General features: G+C 28.8%; 1 protein-coding gene across 1 annotated transcript in view; it reads left to right on the top strand.

Moving 5' to 3' along the window:
* The window catches only part of Tnpo (transportin 1), a 67,517-nt gene extending 44,018 nt beyond the window's left edge, over positions 1–23,499 (top strand). The window contains exons 16-19 of the mRNA XM_075361249.1: positions 7,173–7,248; positions 19,271–19,445; positions 21,796–21,916; positions 23,418–23,499. Coding sequence (XP_075217364.1) covers positions 7,173–7,248; positions 19,271–19,445; positions 21,796–21,903 — 359 coding nt within the window. The 3' untranslated portion in view covers positions 21,904–21,916; positions 23,418–23,499. The remainder of the gene's footprint in view (positions 1–7,172; positions 7,249–19,270; positions 19,446–21,795; positions 21,917–23,417) is intronic.
* Positions 23,500–26,113: the final 2,614 nt, after the last annotated feature.

Raw genomic sequence — 26,113 nt, forward strand, 5'->3', positions numbered from 1 at the left:
TGTACAGCCAATATACAGTCCTCCCCCACTTAAATTCGTCTTACCATTACTTACAAATCTCACACCAATATATGCATTTAGTTAATATAAACTACTGAGTGATGGGATACTACTTACTATATTAATATATCCCACCCTTTGTGGAATACATCATTATAATGTCTCTTTAAGACAAGAAAAATGGTATAAATAAAAAAATTGTATGATGTCTGTACCCAAAACGGTGAAAAATAAAGTTTGGATTTTGAAAATTAAAATTTATTTTAAAAGTTAAATTTGATTTTTAAAAATAAAAATTTTTATTACACCATTTTGCATTTTTAAATGCACCTTTACTACATTTGTAATCCACTTTTGTTATTTACATCATTTTTATCCTTTTTGTAATTTTTTAGCGAATTAATTTTTTCTCTTAAGAATGAAATGACTAGGGGTCGGGTTGTGAGATTTAACTTGTTTGCTTTTGTTATGAGTGTATGTTCAATAAGTATTATACTATGTTCATTTAAACAATGAACTGAAAACCAGAATCTTACTTTCAGTATAGAAAAAAAATGTTCAGATTCTTCAAACTTAAAAAAAATTTTATGTTTCTAAAATCAGAGAGGTTACATAACTGTCACATGTATATTATAAAGATTTTGGATATTAAATTTTACATTGATGTCCTTTTTTACCTGGACATATTAGTATCTTTTTTTTAATCGTGCCAAGTACAAATTGAAAAAAATAATGCGCTTAACTGATTTTTATTATGTTTTGAGGTGATAGTGTAATTAAAAAAAATGTTTAAAGGTGTTGAGTTTTATTTTCACATACCTACTTACTACCTTTTTGTTTTTTAATTTTCTATTTTTTTTTCTCTTAAATTGTATTGTGGAATAGGTTGTATTGATAAAACTGGGTTGTAATAGATTAATCCATAAAGTAGTAATTTATTTTCTTATCAGTTGATGTAGTTTTTGGCCTTTTTTCTTTTTATTTTTCTTTTACATATTTGGTTGTTATGTAAAAAGTGTTTGCCAAGTTTTCATTCATTGCCTGTTTTCATCATTGCTCATCATAAAAATGTAGATATGTTTTCCTCAAATTATGTTATTAATACTTTGTACGAGGTTGTGTAGAAATTTCATTGCTAGTTGGTATTAATTCTTAAAAAAAGAATTGCGTAAACATTCTATCTGTTTTGAACTTTGCTTGTTAACTGTTATTCTAATTATTTTTTTCCATAAGTTTTCTCCACTATGTATTACACTTAATAAAATCGCTTTTTGAGTACTGAAATTTCAGAACACTCAGCACTAGTGATAACTTAAACATACATACATGTACATTAACTCATAGTTTTTTGCATTAATTTTATGTTTTCGTTTTGGCTTTGTTATTGTACATTGTACATTTTGTGTTTGTGCATTATATCTGTTTTACTTCATATTCTTTATTACCATATTTAGAGCTGCTTCTAATTCATAAATAATTATTTTTAAAGTATAAACATGCACATGTTTACTATACATGTAAGTTTTTTGCATTACACTCTGTGAAAAATCTTTACCGTTAATGAAAATAGTGAATTAAATTGCTTATAAATAGTACTATTGCTTATGTAATTTTTACAATCTCTATCTGAAGGCTATTTATTTGGAAATATATTACTGACAGTGGTGAAGCATGTTAATTTTATACTTACGGAATTAACATAAATTTGCAGTACTGGTGGGCATATATATATATATGTTAATGTATATGTACTGATAATAGTAAAGAAAGTCCCCGATATTTCAGTAGCATATGTTCCCTCAGATCATCCTAGTAACCGTTTTGTTACATAAAAATCTTATTGTGAATAAAAATTTGTGTGAAAATCGTAGGTAAGAATTTTCTTGTGATTAAAGGCATTATTTTATAATTTCAACAACAGAAGGATGATGAAAGTTCTAGTGCAGAAAGTCGAAGGTTCTGAGGTTCAAATCCTAGTAAAAGTTAATCACTTTTATAAAATCTGAATACTAGAAAGTGGGTACTGGTGGTATATAGTGGTTCAGGTTCAATTAACCACACATCTCAGGAATGGTCAGCCCAAGTCTGTAAAAGACTCACCTTTACAAGATTTCTTTAAATGGTGGGGGGGGGGTTACGTATTGTTCACTAGTTAGATTACAGCAGCACAGGAAAAAATGCTGAAATTCCAAAACAAAATAATTTTAGTATCAATTTTTTTATTTTTTTTATCAAGTTGGATAATCAGTTTAAACATAATTAAATTCTATAATTTAAATTGTAACTCTTGTTATATACCATAGAAAAGAATAAATGGGAACAGATGACTGAGGCAAGTTTTTTCTATTTTAAGAAGAATAGAAATATGTCTTTATATCCAAATTTTCTTAATAAATAGTTGCTTAAAATCATGCTGTACTATTTATAAATTAATATCAAAGATGTGCTACATATTCACTGATGTGTTTAACATTTTAAAATTTTTACAAATACTCATTAAGCTAATTTCAGTTGAGATACAAATTCTTATTAGAAAGGATTTATTAGATTAATATTATAGGGCCAATCAATCCATTTGAAGTGTCTTAAAAAAACAAGCTGGTTGATCAGTTCAAAAAAAATTGAAACTTCACTTGTATCTCTCTTCTTTATATGAGAAAATTACCAACAAAGTTGAACATAAAAAACTGTGAAATTTCACTTTGGTAATTTTTTCAAGAGTTAGGGATGGCATATGCAATTGAATTATTTTTTTATTTGTCAGTGTATGTTAGTAGTTTTACCATAAATAATATTAATGGTGGTAACAAAAAGTTATAACCTCTGAAAAATAACTTTAATGATTTTTGGAGGTTATAACTTCGTTACACAAGAAACTTTTAATATATATGCCTACATATAAAAAAATAAAACTATGTATGCCATCCCTGCCTCCTGAAAAAATTACCAAAAGTGAAATTTCATAGTTTTTCATGTTTAACTTTATTGGTAATTTTCTCACAGAAAGAAGAGAGATAGGTAAATAAACCACTGGACCAATCTTTTACCTTAAGAAAATATGAATATACTGCTTTTTGTTTCATCCAGTATTTTTTCACAAAAGTAGGTGTGCGCACTGTAACAAAAATGGCCGCCACAGGTAAAGTTTTAGTTAAACTAAAAGTAAACTTTACACTTTTCTGTGTAAAGTTTTAGGTATGTTGCTATAAATAGACAAAAACCTTTATTGTATAAACAAAAATGATTAGATGCAGACAGTCTGCATCTATAATAATATTATAACTGTTGTTAACAAACAACAAATGGCAGGATGTAAATGTGTATAAATTTGGCTTTGCAAAATTTCTTAATTTCTGGTATTTTGCGTTTTCATAAAAGTGATTGTCATGAATTCTTGCACAAAAAAAAATATTTTTCCATATGTTAATAAACAAAATGACGATTAATCTTAATAACTGCGTACATACACATACACACACACTCATGCTCAATGCCCCCTTTCCCTCTCACTCATATATACAGGGTTGTGTAATTCAAATTAATGAATCCACCTCAGTAGTATTCATTCTGTATTTTTCAAATGAAAGTATTTTTTGGAGGTATCAACAATCAGGTTAATTTAAAAGTAACTGAATTTTTAAGCTAATTAAAATTACTTTTCACGAAAATGCTGAAATTTTAAATTTAGAAATATAAGATGTAATAAAGGAATTAAAAAAATTCTAAATGCATAAATTTACAAAAAAAAGTTTAATTTACTGGAACAACAAGGGATGGAAAGGGAAAGTATAATTGACCTTATGTTAATAGATCTGTTGACAATAAATACCAGTTGTATTTCGTTAATACTAACGAACTATTAATACCCATTTATCAATTGTAATTCATTGATGTGGAAGAATTTGATATGTGGCATTTTAATTTTAATTTCATAAAAATTATGTAAATATTTATTGTGTGTAGGAATTGAAGATATAGTCAAAAATATATTTCTTAGTGCTTTGATAGATAGAAATTTTAAGTTGGGTGTTATTTTTATTGATTAATTTAAAATTTTTTTTATTAATCAATAAAAAATTTTTATTAATGTACGGTAATTACACAAATTATGTTTTATATCTTAAAAAAATGTTTAAGGGCTATGAATAAAGGTAGATAAAACTGAATTATATCACCTCCTGCTTTGTATTTCTGTGTGTAACAATATACATAGCATACAGCTTGAAAGCTGTCAATCAGCTGTGTCATTTGTTATGGGAAAGGAAATAGATATATGATGGGCAGCAGGTTAAATGATGACAAACCTCCTCCATGTATTTTTAATTTATTCTAGTCTGTTAAAAATTATACATGATTTGTATATTGAAGTATTAAATATATATTTAAAATAATGTGAAAAGTTTTCCAGAATAAAGTATGTACTACAGAAAAATGTTTATTTTTTTAATTGTAAGCTGAAAAAAAAATCATACAAGGTCTGTTCAGAAAATAACTGAACTTTTTTTTTTAATCTTTGTATTAGTTGAGTTTTCTTGTTACAACTCTTCTATTTTTACAGATTTTTTCATGTAACCCGTAATAGTACACATGGTTTACTGTTTCACCTTGAGGTGAGAATTCAGAATGCACAATTCCATTAAAATTGAAAAAACACAGAACATTGGATTGAGATTGATATGCTTTCTTGGGCCTGGAGATCCTTTGCCAATCCATTGTGATGATTGAACTTTTTTGTCTTCTGTAACCCCAGCTTTCGTCTCCCATTATGATTCTTTGCATAAATGTTTCATTGTCATCAGCTTGTTCAAGCAGTTGCCAATAAATGTCCACTCTGTTCTTTATGCTGTTTGGTCATCAAACGAGGAACGAACTTTGCTGTAACTTGATGTCTGTTCTTTTTGCTGTTTGGTCATCAAACAAGGAACGAACTTTGCTGCAACTCTATGTATGTTCGATTTTTTGGTCAAAATGTCATGGTACGGTCCAGTTGAGATGCTAACCTTTTCTGAAAGTTCTCTGACAGTCAATCTGTGATTTGCCAGCACCAGATTGTTGATTTTCTGAACATGGGTGTCATCAGTTGAAGTTGAAGGCATTCCCGGTTGAGTGTCGCCTTCAATTCACCTGAATACCACTTTTAAATCGTGAAAGCCATTCGTAACATTGCATTTGAGCCAGAGGATCATCTCCTTAAGCTCTTTTCAAAGTTAAACATTTCTGTGAAAGTTTACGTTGTATTGTTGGTCCTGAAAATTGCACGTTACAAAAATTGCTACTAACACTTAAAATACATTGTAATCAACGTGTTTTAACAGTCATGATGAAAACTAAACCATTTATCAACAATCAAAGAACTTATGGTTACAGAGGAGGTTATGCAAAAACACAATGCCTCCCAGTCGCATGTTACTAAATATCTTTGTTGGTGGGTAATTAAAAATGTTCAGTTATTTTCTGAACAGACCTCGTAGATATTTAAATTGATTAACACCAAAAAAAAAAAACCACGAGTTAAAGATAAAATAATTGTCATCAAAGTATTTGTGACAATGGTAATTAATCATATTTCAGCTAAATTTTCATTGACTACTTAAATGTTTTCTTCTTGATTTTATATTAAAATATTTGTTTTATTTGTGATTATTCTATATTCACATTTATTAAATTAATTGTAACCTAATGAATTAAGTTAAAATGTTTAAATAAGAGAACATACATTTTTCTTAACTTCAGAATATTTTGTAAAGAAAGAATAAATCATAGTAAAAATTAAATTTTAAATGAAAAGTGTGATATGACCCAACTGATTTGGAAGTCGAGAGTTCCAGCGTTTTAAGTCCTAGTAAAGTCAGTTATTTTTACATGGATTTGAGTACTTAATTGTGGATACCAGTGTTCTTTGGTGGTTGGGTTTCAATTAACCACACATCTCAGGAGTGGTCAAACTGAGACTGTAGAAGACTACTCTTCATTTACACTCATATCATCCTCTGAAGTATTATCTGCAATGTAACTAGAGGCTAAACAGGAAAAAGAAAACTTTAGTAAATGTAAATTTAAGCTCTTATGTTCAGGCATACAATAGTTTTAAGGTTTTATAATTAATGATCTAGCCTCCGTTGTATACTTTGATAAAGATTTTCATTTTTTGAGCATTTTGTTATCTGAATATATCACGCACATACATATATAGATAGAAAAGCTATACTCTAAGCTTGCATTCCTTACATTGGGGGAGTTGCTTCATATAGAATAAATAATTTAAGTTGCTTGAATTTTAAGTTACTATATTAATAAACATCGAATGTGATATAAGATAGAATGTCACAGAGTAACCTTATTGCATTAATAAATACAACAGAATGTGTAAGTGATCACGTGTGTGATAATACTGAAAAAAAAGGGACTTTCTGTACTAGTGTTAACTGCCGTCGAAAGAGCCGAACAAATTGCATTAGATGTAAAAAAAATCCTAACTTTAATAAGTCTGCCTTATGTATAATTTTAAGTTTTCCTGCAATGTTGGATCAACATGTTCTAAATTAGTTTTTAATTTCTGTTTTGAGGTTTTGCCTATAATTAAAATATTACATAATTACATGCACATACAGGTAAATTACTCATGTCTCACCACTGCTATTTTTGTAATCATATATTCACTAATTATTTATTTTTAAAAATATGTATTGTATGATGTAGTTCTTTTTACAATTATTGATGAAAATATTTTATTTATTTTTTGTAGTTAACATTATAGGGGTCATAGCTGGGAAATGTTTATAGTTTTCTGATGTGATGATTTGTGTATAGATTGCAATTTTTATCTCATTGTAGTGGCCTTTTTTTTGTTACACAGTTTTGTTGTTTGTGTTAACAGTTATAGCATGGTATGGTTTTTAAGTAAATAAATTTATAGGCGATATGAAAGTGTATTAGCATCATATCTAGCCAGCTGACGACTCCTATTGTGTTAATTTTTTATGTACTGAGTATTATTTGAAGTAAGTCTCCCTGCCATAATTAACAAAATAAAGTTTTTTTTTTTTGAGTGTTTTGTTTTATTTTTATTTTTTTATGTTATTATTGTTGCTATTGTTATTATTGTTAACATTATTGTTGATTGTTATTATGTTTGGTTTTTTTTTGTTTTGTTTTTTGTTGTGCGTATTTAGCGATTACGATTGGCCGACTAGGTTACGTGTGTCCCCATGACGTCGCGCCTATGTTGCAACAGTTTGTTCGTCAGTGGTGTGTAATTATTTTTTACTTTTACTTTTACTTTACTTTTAACTTATTTACTTTTTATATTTTCTATTATTAATATTATATTTATTTACTCATTATATTTATTATTACTAATATTAGTTTTCTCTTTTAAGAACTGAGTTTGGTGAAATTATCTTTTTTGTTATTTTGATTTAAAATGAATTAAGTTATTAATTTTTTTACTTATTATTTAAAAAAAAGGGTTGTGTTTTTTGTTAATGTATTTTTATAATTTTAGGAAATAATTCTTACTTACTATAAAAGGTGAATATGGTGCTTTACTCAATACTTCAAAGAAGGATATCTAGTTTAAATCCAAATCATTATTTCTTTTAAAATTCTGTGGTGAAAATTTTCTTATTTTACATACTGATTTTCTCATTATTTGTCTTATTGTTTATTTGAAAAAGAATGATTTTATGTAGCCTTTTTTTGTGTAAATACTCACAGTTATTGAATGCGTGTGGTACACAATTTTTACAAAGTGCTATTTTTAAAAAGCATGTTTATGTAATAACTAACTAATTTAATGTTGCAAGTAGATTTCTTATATAGATGATACATTTTTCTGTGGTTGATCTTTTGATTTAAGCAAATATTTGGTAAATTTGTGTTCATGTAAATTTAATAGTGCGCATTCTGCTTTCAGTAAGTGAATGAAATATTTCTTGTCATAACTAAAGATTTTGTTCTAGTTTTTTAAAAATATATTTTGTATTTTTATAATAGAAATATCATTAAATAACTTGTGTGTTATCTAAGGTTATCATAATCATTATTATTTTTACAAAATTGTGTTGCTTTTTCTTGTTATTTATGAATTTGTGTTAGGTTTTTTGTGCATAATTACTGGTATATGGTTTACAGTGACGACATGAAGACCAACAGTTTCATTAAATTATATTAGTGTCTTGATCTTTATCTTTTCTTACATTCTGTAACTGGAGTAGAAAATTTAGGTTGCCTGGGATTAATGAGGGGATACTGTTTAGGTGTTACATTAGAAATCTGGTTTATTTATGTATGGCATGGCTGGCTTAATGCTGAGGAAGTTGATGAAAAAGATAGCTTTTATTTTGTATAAGATTACTAAACATTTAATTGTTCTGCTGAGGCCTTAGTAATAATTTGTGAGGGTATGTTAATTATAACATTAACCATTCTTTTCTTTTTGTTTTTTCTCTATATGAACCACTTCATCCCAATAGTTTGCTAATCAAAAATGGGTGTTGCTTTTGGAAATTGTCAAATTGTTACTAGTTTCTTGGTGAACTCATATTGCTATGTATATTAATATAGTTTTAGTTAATACAGTCTCTTAGCTGATTAGATTGGTCTGCATTTTATACTTGTAACAGTAGAGATGATCTGTTAACTATGTTTATTTTATGAAGGCATCCATTCATTGAGATGGTCAGGCAGAGTAAAGGTAGGTATACTCTCATCTAGTTAACAAAATCCAATCGTAATTATTGTTCTATACATTGTTATTTTTACTATAAGAACTTTTTTATTTGTGGAAATATACCCTTACATTGTGTTGCTATTTTTCTACTAATTTCGCTTTTGGGCATATTTTTCTCAATCTTAAATCCATGTAGCGTATTTTTTTGACATTATCCTCATGTTACAGTATTCACTTTTGATAATTTTTTATTTACGTTACTTTTAAATCTGAAATAGCAACTTGGAAGATTATGCTAAAAAGCAATCCTTACATTTTTTTGCTGTGATATAGCCAACATTATTAGAAGGAAGTGTTATGTTGTCTGTTTGTTATTTTCTGTGACTTGTATTGTGCAATTTATGAAATGCAAGGTTATAAATAAATTCTCTACAGTGGCTTATGTAGATATCTCATTTTATTTTTGTGTAAAAAAAAATGTATACTTGATTGAAATAAGAATCAGGGTCTTATTTCAAAAGTGTTAAAATTTACAATCAGAACACGTGTAGAAGATCAACAGCACAAAGTAAAGTTGCTGCAGAAGTTAATGCATGATTTCTATGATAGCATAACTTAACAGACTTTTTTTGTATTATTTTATTAATCTAGCATTTATTAGTTAGTAATTTGGTGGTTTAAAGTTGTACAGTCTGTTGGTAATTAAAGGAAAGCAATGCATTGTTTGCTTGCTGCCTTTTCAAAATAAAGAAAAAATGCTTGGAATTGAGTGTGAAAGCAAACTCAGTTTGGACTTACACAGGGTAAAGATTTCACCTATACCTGAAACATACATTTTGGCAGTCTACAGAAAAACACAGCATTCAGTAAATAATTATTTAACAATTTATATAAATTTATTGAATCTGTGACAATAGAAAAAAATTGATACACTGAGAAGAAAAAATTTAACAAATGAAGTACTGAAGGACAAAGTTGAAATTGCAAGTACAGCTATTAGAGAAAGAGAATTGTTTGAAGATGATACTCGTCTTGGAAATGAAGAGTTGCTCTGGCATCCCCAAACTTTACTAAGGAATTTTAGGATTCATTCACTACAATCTATGAAGTTGTAAGCGAGCAGGTTTACAGTTTTAGATGAGCAGTCGTAACTGCATTTAATTGGACATGTGCATTTTGCCTTCAGCAAACTAGCTTTTTTTAAACAATTATTTAAAATAAAATGTTGTGATGTAAGGTACAGTGCCTATAAATTATTTGTTTCTCTTCTTTTATTTATCAGAAATAGTTCATTACCTGGTTCACTATTTTTATACCTGTGAAATCAGGTTAGTCTTCAAAATGTCCTTTATTTACTTTACTGTCATGGTCATCTTGTAGACAAACTTCTAAGTTATCTTCTTTACTTCTGGGAGTATCATGTAAAGTAGCACAAAATTTAATCTGGCATGCAAATATAGGCTTTACCTGCGACAAGTTTAAGCATTGGTAATTTCTCTTTCCCTAAAGCATTTTACATTAGTCTGCTTGTGGTGTCCTCCCTTGCAGGAGGAAGCAGCCATTCGTTTGCAGGATAACCTTTAGTCCACCTACACATTCTGGGACTGGTCTCCAACCTGCTTCCATTTGCTCATTGTACTATTTCTTAGCACTCATGAACTATATTACTGCTGTCTGGCAGTAACATAATGAAATAAATAGTTCAGACCACACACTACCTTATAATTTACCTTATCATTTATGGTCATATAATTTACTTTAGTCATTTATGGTCATATAATTTACCTTTGTCATTTATGGACATCCCTATTCAACAAGTGTTCCATCAAAAACTCCAATAACCAATGGTATAAAAATATCATAAAACTTCTGAACAATGACCAATCTACTACTTATGAACTGCAACTCGCACAGTAGATTTTGTTGCTCCGGTGTATAAAACCCGTGCCACTGTATAGTACTGTCATCTGCCATTACAAACTCCTTCTGTTGGTAGGCTGTTGCAACCTATAACCTTGCATTTTTTTCATAAAACAAAGGAACTACAAATAGTTTAGCTAACAAAATCATAACATTAAGAACAATAAATATTTTAAAACCTACCTTTAAGAGAGAATATTTACAAACTTGTACCTTTTAAATGTTTTGGTTGTTTTACACAAAGAAAAAGCCTGTAACTTTATAGAAATAACTAGGATTTATAAGTTTTTACCGTTTCTGTTATGAGTTGGAAAATTTTGTTTAACACTTTCTGAAACACAACTTCACTTGTTATATTACCTGTAACTTGTATTTTTATGAAACTTATAAATCAGAAAATAGGAACATCAAAGAATTGTAAAAGCATTTGAAAAATGTAAAAAAATGGATATTGTTAATATTCAAAAAAGTAATTGCTAGTACATACAGAAAAGTTGGAGAAAGTAAACAATATTGTTTGATTCAAACAAAAAAATCAAATTTGGACACCTCCAACCAAATTCAAAGTGGTTAGCCTTTGTTTAATGAACTTCTTCAAACTGGCCACACCAAGTCCTGATCCACTCTACTTTATAGGATCCGAAAAAGTAAAAGGATTGTCTCTAGTATAAAGTAACGGAATTTAGAAGATATAAATGTTTGCTTTTAATTAAATTACAAAAATTAACTAGACATTACATACCGGTTTCATTATTCATATACTTTGGTCTTATACTAGTTTGTACAATTTATTTCCCTGCTAATTTATTAATTAAACTCTTAACCATCATACTTGTATATTTAGGATTTCAATTTATTGCCTTGCTCAATGTGCTCTCATAGTTTCAAGGTTAGCTTTTATTGTATTGATTACCACTGCAACACTTAAAACTATCTAAAACTTTGTAGTTGGTTATTAAAAAAAAAAACAAAAAGATGAATAAAGATAAGTTTTGTGCAGGACATCATCTGTACCAGTTTGTCATGTTCATTCAATATATTCTGTTTACAGTATTTTTATATTATATTAACATCACAACCATGTCTTTCTGAGAATAAATATAAGGATTATTAGCAATAATGAATCCTTATCAGCAACTTACAATTAGTATATGAATTTTGAAGATTAAAAAATATTGATGAGTTGTATTTAACAGCATTTAAAAAACTCAAATGTAGAAAATCCATCAAAGTTTGCTTTAGTCAGATTTTATAGCTGATAATTTAAATTTAATTTGCTATTTAATGAAGTAAGTAAATTATGTTATTACAAACATAATCACAGGTGTATAGGCTTTTACACAGTTGTGTAGGTGTAAAAACTTTTAGACTCTTTAAACATCATAAAACTCATTTGTCAATTGGGTTAATGAACAACTTATTGATCAACTTTTCCTTCATTGATAAGTAGTGCTGAAATCAGCTGAACCAAATTTTAGAATTTTTACTGTTACTACATTTGTGGTGCTCTTAAGATGTGTAAAACTAGATGTCACTTTAGGTAATATCTTCAGGTAACTTATCTGAAGTTGCTTGGTGTCTATAGTCATGCCTAGTAAGAGAAAGTTTATTACATTTTTCATTATAGCGATTTCTGTTGTTGAATTTCCGTGAAAATTAAATTTCATTAAAGAAACATTTTCACAAAACCCCAGCATGTGTAAGTCAACTACATAAAAAATTAACTATTACATCATATTTGTTTAGTTACAAGTAAAAATAGAATAGAATTAGGTGTATGGTGTTTGAAAAATAAATATTTTTTGAAAAACTCAGTGGTGAGTAATGATTTTTTTAGTATTTTTTTCAGTAATTTTCCAATATTGGTCAGTGAATAGGTTAAAACTATAAAGCACTATATGTTAATGCATATCTTTATGTATTTGTTTTTAAAAAAAAAATTCTGAATAATGTTTTTATTTACTAATCTTCACTTTCAAGATTGTTTATATGATGAAACTGTTACAGGCTTGTTAGTAATTAACTGCCCTTCAAAAATTGCACTTAATTTTTTTTATTGATTCTTTTATCTAATTATTTAATTATCTTTGTGTGATATTTCCATTAGTATTTCTGTCCCTTATGAACTTAGAGAGAGGGTACCTCCTTAACTTTTATAACTACATCGCTGAACAAATAGTTTCAGACTATGTCTACATATTACATTATGGTTTTACTGAACATCCTCATTTTTAATCTCTTCAGGGTGTTAAAAATTAGTTAATTACTGCATTGATAAATCCTCTAGATTTTTCTCCGTTAGTCGTCTTTTAATTGTAAGAGTTATGAAATTTCAAAGTCTAAATTTCTTGTGAACCAATCTTGTGCTAGATTGATGATTTATATGATAGTTTTATCAACTTTTTTGGTTTTATAGACATTAACCTGAACTTTTGGATTTATATGACAAAAATATCAGAACATATTTTTTTGATTGATGTAAATCTTTGGGTGAAAGATTAATAAAACTATGTAATCTGAATGATTTTCAGAATGTTAAATGAAAATTTTATATGATGTGAAGTCTGCATATCTGACATTGTTTGTCAATAGATATATAAATTAGACATATCTATTGTTGTATAATAGTTTGTTACTGTCTTAATTTAAATTGGTCAGAGTAAATTTTTTTCTACTGTTATTTCATAATTGGCAATTTTTTTAATATTTAAAGTAGTGAATGTTTTTCCTTGTCAAGAAAAAAGACAAATTATATTTTGAAAACTGTGGTACACCTTCAAGTACAGGTATTTCACTAACTTCATTGGGTTAATTCAATTTGGAAAATGAACATAGTATGGAAGGGGTCTGTTGTCTTATCAGCAACTATGGTTAAGGGGACCTGGTACCTTGTATCTCGGTAATGTTATATTTTCTAACTTTTTAAGACCTGTTATCTCAGGACACAAGAAGAATTCAGCAGGGAAATTTTGCCTGTTGTTTTAAGGTCTTGAGTTTATAAGCTTCTGAGTTTTTTCATACTTTTACTACAAAAATCTTTTCAGAATTTTTATTCAATTTTCCTATTGTTAAGAGCTAATTTTTTGCACAAAAAGTTATGTATCTTAGATAATATTAATCAACAGGGCTTAACAAAAAAACTCAGTGGCTGTGTCTTGCATACACACTGTAAAAATTTCATTTTTCTACTTTAAGCAGTTCATGAGATAACATGCAATTTTTGAAAAATTATTAAAAACATCGTTTACTGCAGGTCAGTGTACCATATTCTGCATTGTCTGGGTTTTCATCATCATCATCCTTTATTCTGGTTGAGTACTTTTTTGTTTTTCTTAGTTACATGTTAAATGAACTATTTTTGCTTCCTTATGAGCACTTTTTATTCGATTATGGTTCATCATGTTGATGATAGTCCATGATGATCCACAGACAAGTCCATGTGAAGGGTTTTCATCAGACAAGATTTCATGAAATAAATAGCCCATATTGCACATTTCATGTATTTTATACAGTGTGTATTTTTTGTTATAGCAACACCATAGTAGCCCTGAATTTCATTAATAAGTTGATCTGTCAGTTGACCCTTTTCCTGAAATTTTTTTATCATGTTCAAACAAAACATTCATTCTTCAAGTCTCCATGGAGATTTCACAATCATGAGCCCACATCTGCTTCTGAATATGACCAAAATTAACAAAATTTCCTACAAACATTAAATTTTCCTTTCATAGTAACTACACAGCGCCAACAAAAAAAAAATCTTCAAGAAACTTACCTTGGGATTTCTCAGCGAGTAGTGCTTAACAAAAAAAATCAATTTTGGCAATATCAGTTTTGACACCTAACATTATTTTATTGTTTTATATACATAAAATAACATTTGAAATAAGCAAAAAGTAAAATAAATGAAATTAAAAAAAAAGAAGGTGTACCAGGTGCCCTTTAAGATATGATTCAAGCAAGGAGACCAAGGGAAAAGTTTTAAACTGATTGGTTTATCTTCTATTGTATATATTTAAATGATTTATAAAAGCTTGTTTATGTTTTTTGTTGTTGACTGACAGAATATATAAGTTTTTAAATTAAGTTTTTTTTTTTTTATGTGCCACTCTTGATTGCTGGTTTACAATTTAGAAACCTAACAGAACAATACAACACAGACTTTCTATTATATATTTTTTCTAATTGTAATGTCAACAAATATCACAACCCATGGTATTTTATCAGCTATGATATAGTAAGGCTTGAAGATTCTTAGACTGCTAAAATAGATACCAGTATCAAGAAATTTGCAGTTCGTAATTTAATTTGCTATGGATTTACATAATCATTTCACCAAACTCGAGATTTTTTTTAATTGCATAACTTTTTTTGTGTGTTAATATATAGTTTATAATTGCTGCAGATCAAGAGTTTTAAATGGATTAATAATTGCAGTAAAATATTAATTATCTATCAAGGGTAATAAACAAACAGTTTAATTTCATCTAATAAGATTAAGATTAAGCTTCTTTTAAGCTGGAGTCTTGAACCCCATTCAGTTGGGTTCTCATTTGCTAGTTTAATGAACCCTTTCTGAATAAAAGTGTTCACCTTGCTATCATGCTTCACTAAGGCAGCAGCTGGGGTAACCAGTTTGCCAACTGTGGAAATTTACCCAATCCTCTTGGTATTTCATAAAGTGAGTTACAAGTGTAACAAAATGGTTTGATAAACGGAGAGTGGTTAGTCCTTTTGGAAAATCAGGTTTATATTGTCTTATGATGCATTCAGGAGGGGCCACTTACCTTGTTGAAGACCTTCAAATCTTAGGATTGAGTTTTAAGATATTCATAAAAGACCTGCTATAATAGTAACTTCCTCTTCGCTCTATGGTGGAACATTTTGCCATAATTTCTGTATTTTTCATTTCATTTAGGATCTATAATTTTTTATTTATTTGTGAGGTGATTATACATAATAATTTACTATGTCAATAAAAGCTTGTTTTGATCCATTCATCTCCTATATGCATGGCTTATCAGTAAATTGTCATTCTTCAATCTGAAATTATTATTTATAATTTTCTCATACCATCTGAGATTAGATGGTTATACTGGTATCTCCAGAAGTAGATTCTAGAAAGTGTAAAATGAAATGTTCTATTTAATTGTTCATTATTTGTATTAAAAAATTCTTCTATACAAGAAAAGTAGTGAGTGATAAAATCTTCCTAAACAATCTACCAAGCAACAAGTTTAATTGTAACTTCTTTTTTTAGTAGCTATGACTCAAGAATCACACAGGTTTATATATTTTTAAGTATGTTTGACTTCATTACTGATAAATTTTTTGTTTTTTAAAAATTCTTCCTCGTTTTTGTATCTTAATTTTTTATTAAGATTGAATGATTTTTATGTGGTCTTCAAGCACGTAAATACGAGGGTTATTTTGTTTTTCAAGGTTAGATTGGTCATGAAATTAAAACCACAGTGAAAATAAAAAATTTTTTATTTGTAACAAGTACTTACATAGTTACGCTATTTCTCTACATAGTCGCCACAACGATTACAACATTTGTCGTAGCGTGTTACCAACTTTCCAATACCCTTGTCATAGAACGGAGCTGCCTTTGTTTTCAGCCATGTTTCTACGCTGGTCTGCAGCTCGATGTCTGTGCCAAAATGTAATCCTCCTAGCCAGCATTTCATGTGAGCAGAGAGGTGAAAATCGGATGGAGCCAAGTCCGGTCTGTATGGTGGGTGATAAACACTTCCCAATGAAAACGCTGCAGGAGCTTCTTTTTTACAGCTTCAGTGTGTGGCTGAGCATTGTCATGGAGAAAGACAATAACTGATGACAACATTCCTCTCTGCTTATTCTGAATTGCCCATAGAGAACTACATTCTAGTCCCAGTGCCCAGTAGCCATACCACTTTCTGTTTGAGAAGGTTCCCTTGAACTTCTTTGGTTTACTGGGAGAATGAGAATGCATCCACTGTTTGGATTGTTATTTTGTTTCTTCAGTTTAAAAAATTGACCCATGTCTCGTCCCCTGTGACAATTTTGTTCAAAAAATCTTCTCCTTCATTGTGGTAGAGCTGGAGAAATTTTAGGGAGGCGTACACTCTCATTGTTTTGTGATGGTCAGACAGCATCTCAGGAACCCATCTCGCACACAGTTTGCGGTACTGAAGTCTCTCACTCACAATGGTGTAGAGAGAGCTGACCTTGAAATTTCAGGCTCAATACAGAAATTGTGAACAGATTATTTTCTCGAATTGCCTCATCCACTCGCTCAACGAGATCATCCGTTGACACTTGCTTCCCTCCCTAACCACCTGCTTCATGAACATCTGTACGTTCTGCTTTAAAGTTCCTGCACCATTGTTGCACTTCGCTGTAACTCATTGAAGTTTCACAGTACACATTACTTATTTGTCGATGAATTTCAGCTGCACTACACCCCTCAGCCTGAAGAAATCGAATTACCGCACGCACTTCACACTTGGTGGGAGATGCTATTGTTGTAGACATGTTTGTGCTAGCTGCGTATTCAGAACTAAACAAAGTGACGCGGCGTGATTAAAGGCCATACTAGAGATGATGCGCAACGCATATGCGCAAAGGTTCATCCGATTTTTGCACGGTTTTTATTTCGCAACCGATCAGACCTTGAAAAAAATAACCCTCGTATTTATATTTCTTATGAACTACTGCTTTATATTTTCTTGGGCATTTTTCTTTCATTTTGAGATTCTGTTTTTCAAACAGAATAGGGCGCACTACATTTTTGAATCTGGTTCTGGAATCCTTAGAAATGAGTTTGAATTCAATAATTTACTGCATATTCATCACTTGATTGACTAAAACTAGAAATGCTGATTTACTTCTATAGCTAATTTTTTAGCCATCAAATGAAACGTTGGAATGCTTTGTTCTATTACTACTTCCATCATAAATGAAATTTGTTCCTTAATAAAAATGATCTTGCTCTTGTATAAAAATGCTTAATGCTCTTCACTTAATTTAATATTTCAATGTAAAATCCTCCAGTGTAAAAAGTTTCATTTCAGTGTTACATATTCTATACTTTTGAAGTTCCACTTACTTACCTTAGTAATATTTACAAAATTTCTTAGGTTGTTTTTAAATTATGAAAGGAGCTAATTGATTAAATTTTATAAAACCTGTAAATTAAGGTTTTGGCAATTAATATTGGTGTAAAGGAATCAATTATTTCAGTTCCACAATCTGTCAGAATTAACTTTATTTTGTTGTCAAGCTTTTAACAACAGTTTTAATGATTGCTAGCAAACTTAATTACCATATGAAAGACCAGCTATGATGAAGAATCTGTAAGTAGTTAAAAAACGACTTAAAGATTCTTCAGAGATAAGGTGTTACATCTATCGGTTCACCTTGGCCCTTGGTTGGGTACAGTTACAGAATAGGAAACTCCTGGGTAAAATAGGAAGACAGAATTCTATTAAACCATATAATTACTGTGCCATTGTGGCAACTCAGAAATAGGAAGAAAGAATTAAAGTTAAAAAAAAGAATGTTAGTAATTGATGATATCTACCTACATTGAAACAAAAGGTGAAAACAATTAACAAAAGTAGGGCATTAAAGCACGTTCTGCCCATAGTTTGTTGGGAAATTAGGGTATCTTATCCAGGATAAGATCAGCACAATACTGATCAACATGTTTGTAAGAAATTGCATAAAAGAATTGCTTTACATCAAAAGGTATATACAGATTATTAAAATAAAAAAATTACAAAATACAAGTATGTTTCAAAATATGGGCTAAATTTTGAATGGAATGAGAAAAATATTAGTCTGTGCCAAGAAAGGGTCTCAAAACTTAAATGTTAAGATGTCAAAAAATTGTTGTGTGAAGTTACACAAACCAGTTTACTTTATTTTTCATGATTACATTGATATTATCAGTGCTATTAAAAAAATATATTTTTTTCCTTCACCTTTATTTTATCCAAAAATATCTGTCATTTTAAAATGTTTTTTACTTTTTTCACACTACCAACCACAATCTTTCTCTTGATCAGTAAATTGTTTGTATCTATTGATTTTTCACTGTCTAATCAAGTAATTAAATTATTTGTTTTCATTACCTGGAAAAAAGTTTCTTACTATTTCTGCTGTGTATGTGATAAATTTTTCTGGTTGGAAAATAGTACGAGTGGGAACAATTGATATTGTAGGCTATTGTATGAATGAGACTTACTACTGTACTGTCTTTTTGTCAGTACTACTCTTAATTCAATTAATGTAGGTGGTAACGTATGATATTTCTGTGGCAGAAATTAATACAAATTGTCTTATTTATTAGCATATTATTTTTTTTTATAGATTTTAGTTTTTACTCCATTTCTGTACAGCAGTATCCATTTCTCAAATGTTTTGATAAGAATAGGAATATTTTTTCTGTGCTTAATATTCTATATTAATCACTTAATCTAAATAGAAGATAAATTTTAAAGTAGAATATAATTATCCTGTTAGTAAAATACATTTTAATTAAAAATTGTGTACATTTATTTGTATTTCAGTAAGGAAAGTATTAACTTAGGGCTTATTTGTGTGTACAAAGGGTTTCTTTAGTGTTATGAAACTGAAAAATTAATTTTTATACTAAAATTTGAGTTATTGTTATCCATGCTACTTCTATTTTAGGTGTATGTCTCTACGTAATATAAGGGATAATGAGGAAAAGGATTCTGCATTCCGTGGTATGTGCCAAATGATCACTGTTAATCCAGCCGGTATTGTACCCGATTTTATATTTTTCTGCGATGCTGTAGCATCGTGGGTGAATCCAAAAGATGATTTGAAGGATATGTTTATCAAGGTAATTGATTGTTAGCTTTTATTATTAATTAGCAGCTTATTACATGCAGTGTTATTGGTTATTATTTTTACATAAAAAATGAAAGCCCAAAAACAATGAACGGAGTTATTTTGAGGAATTCAGTTGACTTATTGTCAGCTTAAAAGTGGGAACTTTTAAAAAATGCGAAACTAGATCTGAAGTTTGACATCTCTGGTAAAAATTAGGGGGGTGAAAGGTTTTTTAAACTGCATAATTGCATTTGATAAATTTTCTATGGTTGAGTTGTTTCAAATTCAGTGATCATTTGCTTTTATAATGAATGCTTTTACCAAATCTAGTACTTCTTGCATTTTGTAAAAATCATTTATCATATATAGATCATTCATCATTATTTATGATGTATGATCTTGGAGTCTTAAATTTTTTAGCACCATTAAAAAGAAAAAGTTTGATTTTATGTTAAAATTAACATTAAAATTAATTTTATTAATTACAAATTGCATTTGTAAATTAATTAAATTTAAATTTGTTGAATCGTGTGACTTTATAAAAAATAAATAAAAAATTCCAAACGTTGACTAAAACTACAGAAATAATAATGTTTATTATCTTCGCATTGCAAAAATTGCTATTTTTTGTTATATTTACAAAATGGAAACATACAGCCATTAATTTAAGTATTGTCTAGGATTGGTATGCGTTAATTTTTATTCTACTACTATGTGTTGATTGATGTTCATGTACTTTTTTATATTTTGTACGAATGGAAATCAGGAATTTATTCAAGTTTCTTTAAATTTAATACAGTGTACTTATTTTTTCAAAAAATGTTTGTGAATTAAGCAGTTTTGTCTTTACCTACTTAAGTAAAGAGGGTGTCAGTCACTCATCTGAGTTAAATAAGATGCTTTTCTATTTTTTAATTTAATGCTTACCAATATTAACTAAATCAAATCTTTGTGTAAAAGGTGATTAGGTAATGATGTCATGTAAAATGACTTCAAATGGGATTAATGTTTAAGCTGACAATAATTTGTCATCTATGATTATACTTAATTGAACAGCCTGCACAAGTAGCAGCTATTTGTCTCATATAAGTAGCTATTGTATGAGCTGTAAGTAGAGCTAATACTAAGAGTATAATATCAAAGTTGCTCCATTATTTATATTTAATAGAAGTCCTTAAACTAAATGAAGCTGTCCTGAATGATAATTTAACTGTGAAATGGTTGGGTTGACTTCATTCATGTATCACTACATGTATCACTTATCAAAAAACCATTCTGATACTTAGTCATCTGTATTGTAAGTGGCAGTAATGTTTCACGTTACAATCAGTATGCCAATCGAGAGTCACTTCACTGAAACCCATTGTTTGAGCTGATGCCTCTAAATCGTATATTTTTATTTTATGAATATTATCAATTGTAATTAGTTTTTAGACACCAATATCATAATTAATGGAAAAGTTAATTAAAAATTTATTCAATTCATTTTTTTTTTGTCCCCTATCAATTCTTCTGCAAAGATTTCTGCTTCAGAACAATTTTTAATATGGTAAATTAAAAAGAAAAGAAGTTTATAAACTTTTGTTTACAAATTTGCTGATTGAAATATAGGGAATTATTAGGTTGCTATTTTACTGGCAGATAATGAAGTTATTATTTTGATGTTATGTATAATCTAATTATAGTTCTTAAAGTTATGAATTTTGAAAATTAAATAAAATTTATTTTATCCTTTGAGTTAATTGAGGGGTGTTCTGACACCATGATTTCTAAGCAAAATCTATAAAAAAAATTACAGCCATTTCAGAAAGTGAGAGTTTATCCATTTTCATATCATTAACTTAGTTTTGAGGGTAAGTATAATGTTCAAAACTTCTTAATGTAAAAAATGTTACTACTCTATATAGAAACTGGGATTGTCAATGGTTTAAAAATGTGTCTTTTGTTTATAAAGAATTGATTATGAAAGAAAGAAGAAATAAAAGCAAACGCATTGGTTTTGGGTGGTTGTTTGAATATATTGATGCCGTTGATTCAGCGTTGTAATCAAGGTAGTTAAAACAAGTACCCATGAATCTAGATTTGAATTATGTTGTATAATTTATATGCATCTATTAGAGATTCCAGTTGCATTCTGCATTCTATTTGGATAATCTTGGGAATTTGCTAATATCTCTTTGGCTGTTAACCTCTCTTTTACTTTATATTATTACAGCTCCAGGATGCTAATCCATGAGATATTACATTTAACAGCTTGTATACAACGAAATTGCAGTAAACAGTTACTGTAATATTACATCACAAGATGTAATATTGCTGTGAGATTGTATAACCAATATATAATTTTATTTTTTTGCTAGATTCTGCATGGATTTAAAAATCAGGTTGGTGAGGAAAATTGGAAAAGGTTTGCAGACCAGTTTCCTGTGCAGCTGGCTGAACGACTCTCCACTATGTATGGTGTCTGAAAACTGCCTGCCGGTGAGTTAATTGCTACTAAGTCCAACATTATCTTAATAGTTATTCATATATGGTTACAGTGTCAGTACTGTTTTAAGCATGGTAATAGCTTAAGCTTTAAAGCAAATAATTATTATTTTTACAATTTCAGATAAGAAGTAATAGTGTTTGGGGTTGTAGTTGGCGTAATTAACCTTTTTTCTTTATTAGGAAAGAATTGTTCTTTAAAAAAAGTAATAACTTGCTGCGTACTCAAAATTCAAGAATAAGGAAATTTATTTTGATGAAATTTAGAATATACTAGCAACCAGCTTGTTGCTCATATCTTAAAAGCTTTGTTTGATAATTTTCAGAAGGTATTTCTGAATTTTTTATTGTATAATGTGTATTCTTTTATTCTTGTGTATTGTAATGTTAATAAATAATGAATGACCTTTGATCATAATTGAAATTGAAGAAATAAATTGCTTTCATCATTTGGTGTGTCCAGTTTTCAAAGTAAATTGAACTTAATGAAAAATTCATTTGCATGTTATTTTTTAATGAAAAGTTTAGCAAATTTGGGATATATTTTGTAAAAAATAAATTGTAGAATTGAAGAGTTTGTATATTTGCCTGTACAAAGTTCTTGCTGATAAGTAATAAATAAAGTAAGATTATTTTCATGTATAATTGTTTTTAATTATTATTTTAGAATGTGTTTTTAAAGCTTTGGTGTTTAATTTAAGAAAATGTTTATAGGTAATTAAAACTCATCGGCGACTAATAGTTAAATGTGTCTTATTGCAACAAGCTCTAAAATCAAAAAAAGTAAACACACCTCCCCATTCATGCAATTTCCAATGTGAGGTGTTTTCCACTTTGCCCCAAATTCATTCACAATTTAAAAATTAAAATCTGTGTGCTGTGGAGGTAATTTAATTTGGTTAAGATCATATTGCATTCTAGTTGTTCCATACAAAATCATTAATTAATAAAGAGTTGACAATTGATTATTCCTATTCCTACCATGTTAACATTTTTCTAGCAGCATTGACATATCTTTTTGAATAAATGAGACACTGCTTAGAATTTGTACCTCTTCAGCAAATGATTTAAATTTGAGTGTGAAGTTATTATTCGTTACTGTAATTTTTTATATAGGTAAATTAATTTTGTAGATTTAATTTAAAAGTATTTTTAAAAAAAAATCATATAAATTTAAAAAGTAAGTTTATAACTCAGAACTTGATACGATGCTTAAACTTTACTAGAGTATATACCGCCTATTAATAAAAAAGATCTGAAATTTTCTTATAAATCTAAAAAAGGAAAATTAACTAAGTTTGATGATGGCTTTGAAGATTAGTTTTAGTTTTTCTTCACAAAGGTCTCTGGTAATAGATTTTCATTAGTTTGACTTTTTGGTGTTTTTTTTAAAATTGTGATGTTAAAATTTAGAAGTTTTTACATAAGTTTCAGAATATAATCTGTCTGAAATTGTTTCATTTTTCTCTAATAAATTTTGTTTATTCTGTTGCAGGTTAATGTGGAGTTTTGTGGGTGAAACCATTGCAGCTCCACAATGGGGTTCTTAATCGTGTTGGCAGCAGCATAGGGAGGGTGGGTGGGAGGGCGGGAGGGATGGCAAGAGGCCTGCGGGAGGGGGGAGGGGGGCAACTTAAGCTGCTACAACGGTCGCGTCTCATCTTCTCGTCGTCGTCTCGTGTCGTTCTCATCGTCTCCGCTAGTATCGCGCGCGCGTTTTATATATTAAAAACAAACTCCAGCCACAATCTAGGCAATAGGGCTGGGTATCATCTCTATCGCGTACCGCGTCTCCGTGTCTGTCGATTGTTATTCAAGTATATCTTTGATAAATAGTAATATTGATTATGAATTAATATAACAGAAATAAAATTCATAAAAAGGGGTATCAAAATTATCGTCAATAATCAAATGTCGTCTCAGTTATATCAATCGGTTATTCGTTATTGTATCGGTTTTTCTGAAGTGATGAATTATTAAATAGTTATCATTAAGGGAACTTTTATGTACTTTTTTGGGCAAAATTATTAAATCTTAATTAAATTTTTTTATAATTATTGTAATTTTTTAGTTTTAATTAAACTAAAAGTAGTATTCATTAACTGTTATTATCATTTTACAATGTGAAGTTCACAGCGCCCTTTATTTATATTATTTATTTCTCAATAGGGCTGTCTTTTTCTATTAAAATTATGCTGTGCTAGTTAAGTTAGTGTCATAAGCTAATTATATCCATATATCTGCAACAGTTTATATTAGATTATGCATATCTAATTGCAGTGTAATAATATATTTATTATATACTAATATAGCCTGGGTAGTTAGAACATTATTTATTATATATAATAATTGTGTAAAAGAAGTTTATTCCAGGCATCAGGCTTTGTCATGTAAGAATGTTATTTAACGTTATCAATGCAACAGTCTGTTGATAATTGCCAATGCAACACATCAGTTGTAATAAATATACATGCTCTTTTACATATTATATAATAATAACTATTTTATTGAGAGGTATAATTAGTTATTTTTGTTTCATGTTATTTGTGATTTGTGTTTGTCAATTAAATTGAACTTCTCAATGGCGCTTAAATCAATATAAATAGTATATTACAATGTATGTAAATTTATATCATTTGCATACAGTTGTATGTAGCATTTGAATAAATTCATGAGCAGTTAAAATTAAAATGTACAGTGCTGCATTTCTTCATAGCAAGTTAGTCTGTGTAGTGATCAGAAATTGTCTGCAGTAAAACTGTTTATAGACAAAATACAAGGAACAGAATGGGTTTTCCATTTACACAAATTTCATCAGAAGTAAAAACCATGGAGACTACTAATAACAGAAAAGTTATTAATTGCTTTATTTTATGTAACTGCAATGTTTTAATATAGTTAAAATATTGTGTAGCACTAATAATGAAAATGTTTAATTCTTCGTCTATTTTATTCACAAATGACAAAACTTCTAAACAAAAAGGGCAGTGTAACATTTCTTAAGTATTCATTAAAGAGTAAAGCACTTGTTTTGTTTTTGACTAAAATTTCAGTTTAAATAAATAATTGTACAATGTATATATGTAAATATGCTACCTAGACCAGCATAAAGTTATAAAATTTCACACACTAAAAGTTTCTGGCACTCCTATGAAATGAAAAGGTTGAGTACAATTTACCATTGAGTGAGTTGATGGCTGGTGTTATAATATTAAAAAAAAAAAAAAACTTTGGTAAGTAGTACATAAAAAGATACAATTCCCTGCTGTCTTTAACACAGAATAATGATTGACAGTGTGTTAATTGAACAATACTTAAAATTTAGTTAAATGGTAAATTAGAATTGACTGATCCTGCTTTAATTCTTTGGTTTCAGTACCAAAAATCAGTTGATATAAATATATATTCTAATTTCCTTTCCTAATTTCTTAGCTAATTTTCAAGCCATAAAATAAATTTTTGCAGCATTGTGACCAGGAATTTCAGAAAACTTGTCACGCACGTAGTGAAGTGACTTTTATTTCTTTATATATATTACTCTATATACTGATATTTTGCAGTTTCATTTCTTTACTATTCTATTTTAATCCACGGGAAAAACTTATTAATTTATTTTAATTTACAAGAAAAACGCTGAGACTGCTGGTAACCACGTTTTCATGATTATCATTCTTTGTGTTCTAGGTTTGAGTTAGAGAAGTTGTTTGAAGTATGAAATGTGTGCTCTGCACTAGTAGCACAAACGCTACCAGAGTGGGCAATTTTAATCTATACCATTTTATTAATTGCATTTCAGAAATTAGTGCTGGCCTTTTGATTAGACCAAACAGCTATATGAATTTGCCCTAATTTAATTTTGTTAAAAAACTTCAGTGGGAATTGAACAATGAAATGTGGATATTTATAAATGTGTGTTAATAGATAATTCAAGTGTATGATTTTTCCCAAAGTATATTGTACTTTTAAAGAAATCTTGCACTGCCCATATTTTTAAAATTGTAAACATAATGACTTCTAGCAATCAGTTAATTTTCAGTATATTTATAAATTTTTTAATTGTTTATTGCAATTAAAATAGAGCACACCTTCAGCTGATTGTTACAGATACACTTATTGGAATAACTAACTGCCTCTGGAATTATCTATAGAGTATAATTAATTTTCTATTGATTATCTTTGTGACCTATGTTA

The sequence above is a fragment of the Lycorma delicatula genome, chromosome 3 (genome assembly GCF_047948215.1).
Source record: "Lycorma delicatula isolate Av1 chromosome 3, ASM4794821v1, whole genome shotgun sequence".
In the NCBI taxonomy this organism is placed as follows: Eukaryota; Metazoa; Arthropoda; class Insecta; order Hemiptera; family Fulgoridae; genus Lycorma; species Lycorma delicatula.